This window comes from Tripterygium wilfordii, chromosome 21 (assembly GCF_013401445.1).
Source record: "Tripterygium wilfordii isolate XIE 37 chromosome 21, ASM1340144v1, whole genome shotgun sequence".
NCBI lineage: Eukaryota > Viridiplantae > Streptophyta > Magnoliopsida > Celastrales > Celastraceae > Tripterygium > Tripterygium wilfordii.
The window spans coordinates 13,661,988-13,675,648 of NC_052252.1; the positions used below are offsets into that span (position 1 = coordinate 13,661,988).

Here is a 13,661-nt window from a genome sequence, read left to right on the forward strand (position 1 = left end):
GGGTGGAGGCTGCTTCGTATTCTAATGTGACGAGTAGTGTGGTCGTTCGGTTCTTGAGAAAAGAGATTGTTTGTCGATATGGAGTCCCAGAAAGAATTATCACTGATAATGGCACGAATTTCAATAGCAAAATGGTGAAGGATTTTTGTGACCAGTTCAAAATTAGTCACCATAATTCAACTCCATACAGTCCAAAGATGAATGGGGCTGTCGAAGCGGCGAATAAGAATATCAAGAAGATCATCAGGAAGATGACAGAGAATTACAAAGATTGGCATGAAAAGCTCTCTTTTGCTTTATATGGTTATCGAACATCAATACGCACATCTACCGGGGAGACTCCTTTCTCCTTGGTGTATGGTATGGAAGCAGTTTTGCCTATTGAAGTGGAGATTCCATCCCTTCGAGTAGTTCTGGAGGCAGGATTGGAAGAATCAGAATGGACTCGAATGCGATATGAACAGTTGAATTTGATTGAAGAACGAAGATTACGAGCAATTTGTAAAGGGAAATTGTATCAAAGAAGATTGATGAAAGCACATAATAAGAAAGTTCGGCCTCGCAGCTTCAAGGGGGGAGAGTTATGAGGGACCATATGTGGTGAAAAAAGCTTTTGAAGGAGGAGCATTAATTTTGACAAGAATGGATGGAGAAGAATTGCCTAATCCGGTGAATGCAGACGCCATCAAAAAGTATTACCCATAGCAAAAAAAAAAAGAAAAAGAAAAAAAAAAGCTCGCTAGATTGAAAACCCGAAAGGCCGATCTAGGCAAAAATTAGAGTAAAAAGCTCGCTAGATTGAAAACCCGAAAGGGCGGTCTAGGCAAAAATTAGAGCAATAAAAATCCCGCTGGAGTGAAAATCCCTCGTGGGCGCTTCAGGCAAAATTAGGGAAAAAAAAAAGTCTCTACTATAGTGAAAACCCTTCCTGGGAGGTTCAAGTAACGTTGATATCAGAAAGGTGTGGTGAAAGCAACTGAGGGGAATGAGGCAGAGGCCTTTTGAGGATTTGAGATGAATATAAGGAAATACAATGAATGACAGATAGCGAGGCTGTACGAAGGTGAATTGGTTATGATCAAAGATATACGTGATGAATTTGTGGGGAAGAAGCTTCATATGGAAATAGTCAGATTCAATAATTGCAAAGTGGGTGCACACAAAACTGGGGCAGTTTTGTGCGGAATCGGAATTATTTCATTTATATCTTGCAAAGATTTCTGCTATTTCCTTTGTTTCTAACCTTCTGGAATCATATACGTACCTCGTCAGTTTCTCTTGTTATCTATCCATTTTAATAAAATGCTCTGAGGTCATTCATTTCTGAGTTCCTAATTCATTGATTGTTTTCATCAAAATTTTGATTGCTTGCGCAAAATTCTCATATAGTACAAGAATCGTCATGCTATTGAATTTATTTGAAATTGAGTAAAGTAATAAGAGAATTATGACAAGTGCATTAGGATATTGTTCTTCACAGGGACTTGAAAGATTTTGGTGTTCTTGGCTATGAAGGAGCTAAAGGAAATTAAATGACGCTAAAAGGCATGGGGGAGTCGGAGAGATTTTGGTGTTCTTGGCTGTAAAGGAGCTGAAAGAAATTAAATGGCGCTAAAAGGCATGATGGAGCCAAAGAGATTGTGTTGTTCTTAACTCTAGGAGGGCTAAAAGAAATTAAATGGCGTTAAAAGGCATTAGTGGAGGCCAGGGAGATTTTGTTTAGCATTAAAGGTATGTCGGATTTGATGGAAATCAGATGTAAACAGTAAATCGATGGGAAGATCAGACAAAAAGAGAATGAAAGATACAAGAATAAGGGTAACATGGCAGATTGAAGATAGGATGGAATCAAAAGATGCAGTCTTCACATGAGGGATAATGGCAGGATGATAGGGGTGATGGTGCTGACGACAATTAACCGAAGTCGAATTTTCAAAATGAAAAAAATAAAATACAATTTTCTTCATGCATTCATACACTCATGGATACTTTCTTGCATAAATTCAAACAAACAGTTTTGGCCAAGCCGGGAATGGCCTTGTGATCCCGTGCCCTTTATTTTTCTTGCACAGACATTGGCCAAGCCGGGAATGGCCTTGTGATCCCGTGCCCCTTTATTTTCTCGCACCAACATTTGGCCAAGCCGGGAATGGCCTTGTGATCCCATGCCCTTTATTTTTCTTGCACAGACATTGGCCAAGCCGGGAATGGCCTTGTGATCCCGTGCCCCTTTATTTTCTCGCACAAACATTGGCCAAGCCGGGAATGGCCTTGTGATCCCGTGCCCTTTATTTTCTTGCACAAACATTGGCCAAGCCGAGAATGGCCTTGTGATCCCGTGCCCCTTTATTTTCCTGCACAAACATTGGCCAAGCCGGGAATGGCCTTGTGATCCCGTGCCCTTTATTTTCCTGCACAGACATTGGCCAAGCCGGGAATGGCCTTGTGATCCCGTGCCCTTTATTTTCCTGCACAGACATTGGCCAAGCCGGGAATGGCCTTGTGATCCCGTGCCCTTTATTTTCCTGCACAGACATTGGGCAAGCCGGGAATGACCTTGTGATCCCGTGCCCTTTATTTTCCTGCACAGACATTGGCCAAGCCGGGAATGGCCTCGTGATCCCGTGCCCTTTATTTTTCTGCACCAACATTTGGCCAAGCCGGGAATGGCCTCGTGATCCCGTGCCCTTTATTTTTCTGCACCAACATTTGGCCAAGCCGGGAATGGCCTTGTGATCCCGTGCCCTTTATTTTTCTTGCACAGACATTGGCCAAGCCGGGAATGGCCTTGTGATTCCGTGCCCCTTTATTTTCTTGCACAAACATTGGCCAAGCCGGGAATGGCCATAGTGATCCCGTGCATTTTAATTCCCATACGAAATTCGGTTGACTACGCCTTTGTTTGCCTTTTATTTCGTAAAAGACATACAAAGGGGGGCAGCTGTAGTAACCGGTTTTCGTCTGGCCAAAAATAAAAAAAATAAAAAAATAAAAAAAAATATATATATAAGAAAAGGGTTTGGAGGATTTCGGTGGAAAAGAGAAAAAAAGAAAAAAAGGGGAGACTTTTGGGGGAAAAGTAGGGGCCATGACATAATTAAAAAAATAAATAAAGAAAAAGCCAAGAAATAAGGAAATGGGGGTCATGAGAGAAAAAAGCCAACAAAAGGAGGAAGACAAGGAGAAAAAGAAAGGAAAGTGGGGGAATAAAGGGAGAAATGTATGGTACAAATTGGGGAAAGAAAAAAAAAAGAAGGAGACAAAGAGAGAAATGTGGCACAAATTGGGGAAAGAAAAAGAATAAAAGAGAGGAGGCGTGAGAGGAGAAGGAGGCTTTGGTTTTTGGCGAAGCAAAACAAAATAAAACACAATTGGGAGAGAGGAAGTAGCGGCACAAGACAAAGAGAAAGAAGAGAGAAAGCAAAGAGAGGAAAGGGAGATTTCGCTGCAAGAACCAGAGGAAAGGGAAAGCGGGAGAGGTAAATATCAGAACAAATTTCTATCATTCTCGGCCTCTTTGTCTTGGTGATAATCTGGTTTTGGTTGCTCTGGGTTTTGTTCTCTGAATGCCATGATTTACTCCCGGTAGTAGCTCTGAATCCTTCGATACATGCAGTAGTATACATCCTTGGTTAATGTCTATTTGCAATACTTTGTTTGGATGCTTGGGATCCTAGTGTTTGATATACAGTGGCTATTCCATTTCTTTCAGAGATAAATATATGTATATATATGTATAGTGTATGTATATATAGGTGTGCAGTGTGTGTGTACATATATATGCAGTGGGCGTGTGTATATGTGTGCATTGTGTGTGCGTAGATGTGTGTGGGTGTGTGTATATATATATAGTGCGTGCATATATATATATATACTGTATGTGTGTATATATATATATATATATATATTCTGTATCTGTGTTTGTATGTATACATCCCGTTTTGTATATTTGTATAGGTATATTTGAATATATGTGTTTGTATATGTGTGCTTATAATGTATATGGACTTGATTTGATTTGAGTTTCTATGGCATTTGAGCACAATTTTAACCCATTTTTGTGTTTGATGTTGGGTTTGGACTGAGTGGATCACATGGGTCAAGAGGTAACTTAGAGGACTTGGGCCGGAACACATATTTGGAGATTGGATTGGGCTTGAGTAATGGACCGGGCTCTGTGGTCATATTTGTATTTGTATTTTTTTTATATCTTTTTATTTTTTTATCTCATTTTTATTTGGCATGTATATTCTTATAAATGTAAGCCATGTAATAGGGTAGTGGAAATAATGAAAGGTAGTGTAAAGTAGTGTAGTTTAGTTTATTGCATATTTAATGTGATTAGTATGCATGTTTAGGGGTTTAGTTTTGCCAATCCATCAATTCAATAACCGCATCTCTACCAAATTTTCACATAAATAAATTAATAGATACTACATTAAAGTCAACTAGGAGGAGGACTTGATGACATTCAGCTCCTGCCTAAACTTTAATTATGTTATCTATTCAAATTAAAGTATTATTTGTATTCACAAACACAATGGTAAGTTAATTTACTAGATACCTAAATTAAAGTTCATTAGGAGTAGGACTTGATGATATTCAGCTCCTGTCTAGGCTTTAATTATGTTATCTTTTCAAATTAAAGTGTCATTTGTATTTCTAAACGTAATGATAAATTAATTTACTAAATACCTAAATTAAAGTTCATTAGGAGGAGGACTTGATGACATTCAGCTCCTGTTTAGGCTTTAATTATGTTATCTTTTCAAATTAAAGTGTCATTTGTATTTCTAAACGCAATGATAAATTAATTTACTAAATACTTAAATTAAAGTTCATTAGGAGGAGGAGTTGATGACATTCAGCTCCTGCTTAGGCTTTAATTATGTTATCTTTTCAAAAGTGTCATTTGTATTCCTAAACACAATGATAAATTAATTTATTAGATACCTAAATTAAAATTCATTAGGAGGAGGACTTGATGACATTCAGCTTCTGCCTAGGCTTTAATTATGTTATCTCTTCAAATTAAAGTGTCATTTGTATTCCTAAACACAATGATAAATTAATTTATTAGATACCTAGATTAAAGTTCATTAGGAGGAGGACTTGATGACATTCAGCTCCTGCCTAGGCTTTAATTATGTTATCTCTTCAAATTAAGGTATCATTTGTACTCAAAAAATAATGGTAACTAAATTGAAGTTAATTAGGAGGAGGACTTGATGACATTCAGCTCCTGCCTATGCTTTAATTATGTTATCTTTTCAAATCAAAATATCATTTATATTGGACAAACAACTTTTCAAGAAAAAGCACATAGATCAATCTAGGTAACCTTTTAGGGAGTTGTGGGGTGCCTAACACCTTCCCCACACTCAATAGACCCCCTTACCCATTTTCTGGTTCGTAGACTACATTTTTTAGTGTCCAATTGCACTTGAATCAATTGGTGGCGACTCTAAATATTTTTCATCCTTTCATCGCCGGTCTGCGTCGTGACCCCGGTTGCGACACAAATATTGTATGATTTTACAGGGATTGTGACGATATATGTGGATGGAAATCTTGTGGCGTTGAATGGACAGAATGAGATTATTTGGTCATCAAATGTTTCCAATCCAACAAATAGTTCTAGTGCTCAGCTGCTAGAGTCAGGAGACCTGGTTTGTGGGATAATATTGGTGGATTGACCTTGTGGAAGAGTTCTCAACAACCTTCTAATACACCCTTGGAAAAGATGGCACTTGGTACTAATTCGCGAACAAGAAAGAAAGTGAAGCTGACATCATGGAAGAGCCCTTTGGATACATCCATAGGAAGCTTCTCTGGTGGCATAATAGGCAACGGCGTTCGTCCTAAATTTTTCGTTTGGAACAACAGTCACCCATATTGGCGGAGCGGTCCATGCAATGGTCAGGTCTTTATAGGGGTGCCTTCTATGGATTCTTTCTACATTGATGGATTTGATGTCGTAGTTGATGCAGATGGATCTACTTCTTTTGTCCTTCAATTTTTTCTCAACACCTAATACATATTTTGTTTTGGATTCTCAAGGAATTCTTGTGCAAAGACGTCGAAACCAAGAGACAGATATCTGGTCAAACCATGTATCCAAGTGTGATATGGGAATTGTGGAGCATTGGCATTTGTAATAGCCTACGTATTCCGATATGCAGCTGCTAGAGAGGTTTGAACTCAGAAGTAGCATGGAATGAGAGAATGAAAACTGTAAGTGGATGTGTGAGGAGTAAAACTGTAATGTGAGAGAATAAACAGTGGGCTTAAAGAGGGAAAAGAATATGGTTTTTTGAAGTTGGATTACATGAAAGTGCCAGACTTTGCACAATATTTGCTAACCTAGAAAACAAATGCAAACAGGAATGCTTGAAAAGTTACACATATGCAGCTTATGCATTCAATGGTGGCAATGATTGTATGAAATTCAGAACATAGAAAGGCTAATAACAAGTATTGTTACCGTACTCGTTTTGTTGAGAACATATCCTTGATTTTTGGCTAGATAAGTATGCTTCATTTGATTTGCACAGAGGAGAAAGAACATGAAAGCGGTGATCATAGTTGTAGGAATTGTAGGAACAATTACCATTGCTATTTGCACTTATTATTCATGAAGGAGGATGGCTACATATAAAGGTAAGGTGCTCTCATTCTTTACTAGGAAAACTTGAAAGGACTTCAATGTCCATTCATACGTTGATCTTTGAATCTATTTCAGCAAAGAAGGCAAAAAGCAAGGAGATGTCGATGTTTGATACAAAGGATGAACATATGATCAAAGATCAAACAAACCTATTTGAACTCCAAGAAGTACCATTATTTCACTTACAGAAGCTGACAGCTGCAACTAATAATTTCCATATTAATAATAAGCTCGGGCAGGATGGTTTCGGACTAGTATATAGGTTAGTACTTGCGGTATAATGTTGCAGTGAATTTTTATTGAACCTAAGTTGAATAGCTAGTAACTTGTTTGCTATTGATTTGCAGGGGATTTTATTATTCAAACATCAAACTAAATCTTCTTGGAAATGTAAGTACAAGTGAACAACTAAACAATCTTCAATTTATCATTTTTTTCCCAGTGTTTGTAATCATTAATCAATCTCAAGATTGCAACATTATTGGCCAAAACCTAAGAGGTGACATATTGCAAGCCTGGAGACTATGGAGAGAAGGAAAAGGACTGGAACCGATAGATCAATCAGTGGGTGAATTTTATTCCCCAAAGCGAGCTGTAGACACTAGATAGGCCAACCATGTCATCTGTGGTCTTGATGTTGAGCAGTGAAACTGAAACAATGCCCCCAGCCTAAAAAGCTCGGGTTCTGTCTTGGAAGGAATCCTATTGAATCCAGTTCATCTTCAAGTAAGCAAGATGAATCAGCACCGTGAACCAAATGACAATCACAATGGTTGACCCTAGAATAGAGTAAGGTTAATCCTTATATGCTGCATTTTTCGGCTTAATGAGTACTCAAGGGATATTTGTTTGCATTTAACAAAACTTATCTAATCTTTGATAACAGGATGGTTTGCATTCTCAAACCTCGTAAAAGGTTGAGTATGCTTAACACTAGTCCAAATGTTCTGGAAATACCTCGTAAATAACACTTGCTGAAAGTAGGCTCCATAAAAGTGAATAAATAAGAGCTGAGGAATGTTGCGGTGTCTCTGCTACCAGAATATGCGGAACACAGAACAAGATTTTCATCCTAGATTTCAATGATTGTATAATATCTGCTAGTCCTGATGTAATCAACAATATTTGCAGGGCCAATGGTTTGGTTCCTGTCGATACTAAATTTGCACCGAGGTAAATTATATGTATAAAGTAGAAAGATTCAAGAGAATGACAACAGAATTTACGTGGTTCGGCAACTTGCCTAGGTCCTCGAAGCCTAATCTTTTATTAGAGTTGAGTGTCGATGAATGCTTACAAATGTGAAATGAAATGTATTTATAGGCTTGGGATTTGTCAGTTAACTGCCTCTGGTAACCTCTCTTGTAACTGCTTGCTCCTGGTAACCGTCGGTAATTGACTGTCGGATGAAACTGCTTTTGGATAAGGTTCTTTCGTCTGGGAGAACCGTACATACGGAGTGTATTTATTTACCCCACAAATACCCCCAGCCTTTTAATTTACCTAAATAAATTTAGGATAAATTTAAAGGCTTTTTCATGTTTATCAGCAAATAGTTTTCTAGTTAGTAGTCTTCTAGTTAGATTAGGATTAGGAGAGAGGACTAGGGTCTGGCTCCCTTGTCGGATCCCCTAGTCGAACCCCAACTCCCTTGAGGAGCTGGGGGGTTCGGCCTCCTTCAAGAGCTCCTACTCTCGAGGGAGCAAGAATCCAACCCCCGAGAGGGCTAGGGGTCTGGTTCTCCTGTCAGACCCCAGCCTCGGGTTCGGCCCCATCATGGGGTTCGGCCCCAGAGTGGGGTTCCTTTCGAGCATATTTTTTATGGGACTTCTTCCAATGGCCTTCGTCTGCTTATCCTTGCCCAAATCCAAGAATGATATACGAAGAGACCGAGACCGACGGTCGAAATTCCCTAGCTCTAGGCGGGACTTTGGTCGAGGACCTCCTAGTTAGTAGGGGTCTGCTTTCTTTTCAAGTAGTCTTTCTGTTTTCATACAGTATTTGTAGGATTTAGTCTCTTTGATATTTCGTACTAGTCTCTTTAACTAGTAGCAGAACTTAGCCTCTTTGGCATTTTGTACTAGTCTCTTTAACAAGTATTAGGATTCAGTCTCTTCGACTTTTTACACTAGTCTCTTTAACTAGTAGTACGAATTAGCCCATTCGACCAAGAGTTAAGACCCACTTAGTCTTTTATCTTTAATTAGTAAATTGAAACCTCTTTGGCAATCAAAGAAAGATTAACATGATCATATGAAGAAAAAATATATTATTTTATTGCAAATATGTAACCCATAGGCATTGCCATAGTAGGCATTATACTTAGAATTCCCTGGAGATATTCCAAGTTCCATGAACATTTTTGCCAGCTTCATATGAATCAGGCTTTGCAGCCTTGGATGACTCATTTTCTCGTCCGTTTTTGTCAGGTTTTATGTTATCATTTCTCTGGACTCCTTCCTGAGGGTAGGCTAATTGATGATCCTCCTGCTTATCTTCCTTAAGCTTGACATACTGCTTTATCCTATCTTGTAATGCACTCATATTCCTTGGTGGTGCCATAGTCAAGGTCTCCCATAATTTATGATCCCGTGGCAGCCCCAATTTGAAGGTAGTCACAGCAGTCTTCACATCACAATCTTCAATATCTGCATAAGTATTTGAGTACCTAGATGCATAGGTTCTGAGAGATTCTCCCTTCCTCAGGTGCAAGGCAAACAGAGTATCCAAAGTTGTCGGATCTCTACTGTTCGCTATGAACCTTGCCACAAAGATCTGTGCCAACTCCTTCCAAGATGAAACTGAGTTTTCTGGAAGCTGATGGAACCACTTTATTACTGTGGTCCCCAAGCTTGATGGGAACATTTTACACATAAGTCCGTCTCGATTTGTCCACAAAGCCATCTTGCGTGAGTACGCGGATATGTGTGCCACATGATCCGTCTTTCCATCGTATATGACAAATGTTGGAGGGGAGAATTTGCTCGGAGGATCTTCCAGACGCAGAGCCCATACAAATGGGGTAGAGGTCATCTTCTTAAGAGTTCTCTCAACCTTATTCTGAGCACTCCATTGGGCTTCTCCAGCATCTTTCTTCAAATCTATTTTATGCCTTTGGACATGACTTCGGTGCCTTGTCCTTCTTGGTGACATTGGGGATCTATATCTTGCCTTCCATAGGGATGGCTAGCGTCTTCTTCTTTCTGGGGTTAGACCTCTCCTCTTGCGGGACCTTCTAGTACTCTCGCTTTCTCGCTCTCGAACACGTTTAGGATTAAAGTCCTCTTGTTCTTGGACAGCACTTTGGATTACACTTACCAAGCGCTTACCGTTACTTCTCATGGATTGAAGCTTCTCCCTCAGGGATTTAACATGTTCTTGTCTCCGTTGGAGGTCTTCTTCTGTCAGAATGAGAGCTTCCTCCAATTCCATTTGGTACGGAACTTGCCTCCCTACGTCTTCTTCAAGCTTATCCTTCCGGACTTGAACATCGTTAGGAGGTAATTCTTCCCTCCTAGATCCTTCTGGAACTTGAGACATGATGCCTTACAGAGAAACTCTTCGTTTCCCACAGACGACGCCAATTGTCGATGCTAAATTTACACCGAGGTAAATAATAAGTATAAAGTAGAAAGATTCAAGAGAATGACAACAAAATTTACGTGGTTCGGCAACTTGGCTAGGTCTACGGAGTCTGATATTTTATTAGAGTTGAGTGTCGATGAATGCTTACAAATGTGAAATGAAATGTATTTATAGGCTTGGGATTTGTCAATTAACTGCCTCTGATAACCTCTCTTGTAACTGCTTGCTCCTGGTAACCATCGGTAACTGACTGTCGGATGAAACTGCTTTTGGATAAGGTTCTTTCGTCTGGGAGAACCGTACATACGGAGTGTATTTATTTACTCCACAGTTCCCAACTTCCCATCCGCTCAGTTAACATATCTTGGATCCGGGGGACGTCCAATACTTAAAGTACCGGACTATTGTCCTGTGTTGTTTGTGAGCCGTTGGATTTCATAAGATAAATCTAACGGTCCACATTTCATCTATGCATCTTTTCTTTTTCCCTAACCTTTCTCTCTCCTAACCTATTCCTGCATATCTCGAACTCCTTCTCACTGAAGTGCTTTCTACAGAGGGGTTCCTCATATGTATATTTTCTTTTGCCTAATCCTTAAGTTTTATCTTTCTTTTTTCCTAGTCCTCATATGTTTGTCTCTCCTAACCATTCTTGCAGATCTCGTCCTAATCCTCATATCTATCTTTCATTTTCCCTAATCCTCATATCATTTTCCCCTAATCCTCGTATGTTCTCTCTCCTAACCTTTTCATACAACTCCTGCAGATCTAGATAATCCAAACAAACAATAATTATGGAGAATTAGAGTTTTGATTAAAAGCTCTTTCCTTTCCCATAATCCTCATATATATCTCTCTCCTAACCCTTTATGCAGATCTTGTCCGTCCTAATCCTCTAACCTATCTTTCCTTTTTCCCCAATCCTCATTTGTTTCTCTCTCATACAATTCCTGCAGATCTGGATAATCCACTAGTTAGCTATATACGAATTACACTGATGTTTGAACACAGATTAAATTGTATTTATGGACTGCTCAATATTTGTTGGGGCTTTTAGCCATAAGGACAAAAACTAAAAATTGTATTCCAATAAGGACAACTTAAAAAAAACTTGAGAAAAAATGACAAAACCTATCAACTTACCAAAAATACCCTTCCTCCTTCTTCCTCCTTCCTCCTTCCTCCTCCCTCCTCCTTGCTCCACCATATTAGAAGTTCACCGTTCGGCCACCGTTTTCGACGAACCAACTACCGAAATGAAGCTCTAGGTCAGCCCGATCAAAGCCCAACCATCACCGACAGTCGATTATCGCTTGAGTTGTCAGAAAAGCTTCATGAAATCACATCCACCGTTTGAAAAAGAGCTAGATCCGTCCAATATGACCAATGCCAGCGACTATCAACGCCCCCAATCAACTCTATGTACCAAGGCGCATCACCTATGAGGTTTATTGCTTTTTCGAACTATTTTTTTCTTCTTCTGAAATCAGATCTGAATATGCAGATATTATATCTGTTCTGATATGTTATCTGTTTCGAAACTTTAAACAGATAACATTTCATTAAAGACAGATAACATTTTAACAAGACAGATAACATTTAGCAAGACATATAACATTACGACAGATATCAAATTAATCAAAACATATAACATATGTAGTAACCGGTTTTCGTCTGGCCAAAAATACGAAAAATAAATAAATAAATAAATATATATATATATAAGAAAAGGGTTTGGAGGATTTCGGTGGAAAAGAAAAGAAAAAGATAAAAAGGGGAGACTTTTGGGGGAAAAGTAGGGGCCATAACATAATTAAAAAAATAAATAAAGAAAAAGCCAAGAAATAAGGAAATGGGGTCATGAGAGAAAAAAGCCAACAAAAGGAGGAAGACAAGGAGAAAAAAAAGGAAAGTGGGGGAATAAAGGAGAGAAATGTGGCAGAATTTAGGGAAGAATAAAAAGGAGAAGGAAAAATCGTGAGGGGAGGGAGCAAAAAAAAGAAGAACAAGGGAAAAAGCCAAGAAAAACCAAGAGAAAAAGCCAAGAGAAGGGGACTAAGAGAAGTTGTTGACAGAAGCGAAAGAAGGAGCTGCTGCAAATCAGAGAAGAAGTAGAAAAAAAAGGGGTTCCAGTTCTTCAAGGTATGTAGGTTTGGATATCTTGGTATGCTGGCTCCGTAATGTCCAATTTTGATGTTTGGGTTCACTTATTATAGGTTGATATCTGGTGACTTTTCTGGTTTGGATATCCTTGCCTTGGTTTTGATATCAATTTTGTTGTATTTGAATATGAATCTGGTTTTGATACTCTTGATCGTTCATTGTGTTAAACCTTGATGTTGATACTTGGCTTTGATTTTTCTGGTGTGAATATTGTCAGCTCATTGTGCTCATGTATGATATGATGTCCGGTTTTGATGTTATCTTGTGGTCGTACGCTTGTTTCAAAAGAAATGTGGTTTGGATTGATATACTTATTGCTGGCTGTTGGGTTCTATAGGTGTTTGAAGGGTTTGTTTTGAAGGTTTTAGTTGTATGTAATGGTTTGAGTGTAGCTTCTAATTGTAGAATGTTTTTTTGATTGACAATGATGAGCTGTGACTCAAAATGGTATTCAATACTTCTATGATTATATTTGTAATTTGTGAGGAACGTGTATAGCTTGCTAGTCTGAATTTGAATCAGAAACCATGGTTATTGGTGACATAAGAGTTGTATATATATATGGTGTGCGTGTATATGTATATGTGGCGTGTGTGTATCATATGGTGTGTGTATATATATATATATATGTTGTATATGTGTTGGAATATGTATATATACAGTTTGTATGCTTGTGTATATGTGTTTATATGTTTATAATGTATAAAGACTTAATTTGATTGGAATCTCAATAGCATTTTAGCACAATTTTGTCCCATTTTTGTGTTTGATGTTGGATTTGGACTGGGCTTGATCCCACTTGGGCCGAACTTGATGTCACTTGGGCTGGAATACATATTTGGAGAATGGATTGGGCTTAAGTAATGGACCGGGCTTAGTGGCCATATTTGTATTTGTATCATTTGTTATTTGTATATATTTTTATCTTATTTTTGTTTGGCCTATATATCCTTGTAAATGTAAGTTATGTAATAGGATAGTGGAAAAATAATGAAAATAATGTAGAGTAGTGTAATTTATATTTATGCATATTTAAATTGATTAGTATGCATGTTAGGGGTTGTTAGTTTAGAATGCATGTTTAGGATGTATATTAGAATTTTATGCATAGATCGTTTTTCACAAATCCGCCAATTCAACAACCACGTATTTACCAAATTTCCACATAAACAATTAATAGATACTACATTGAAGTCAAATAGGAGGAGGACTTGATGACATTCAGCTCTTGCCTAGACTTTAATTG

The 13,661-nt window shown here is 38.4% G+C and overlaps 1 protein-coding gene across 1 annotated transcript; it reads right to left on the bottom strand.

Annotated features, from left to right (window-relative positions):
• Positions 1 to 8,989: 8,989 nt before the first annotated feature.
• LOC119987960 lies at positions 8,990 to 9,820 on the bottom strand. Its single transcript, XM_038832873.1, has one exon. The coding sequence runs from the start codon at positions 9,818 to 9,820 to the stop codon at positions 8,990 to 8,992; it is 831 nt and encodes a 276-aa protein (XP_038688801.1).
• Positions 9,821 to 13,661: the final 3,841 nt, after the last annotated feature.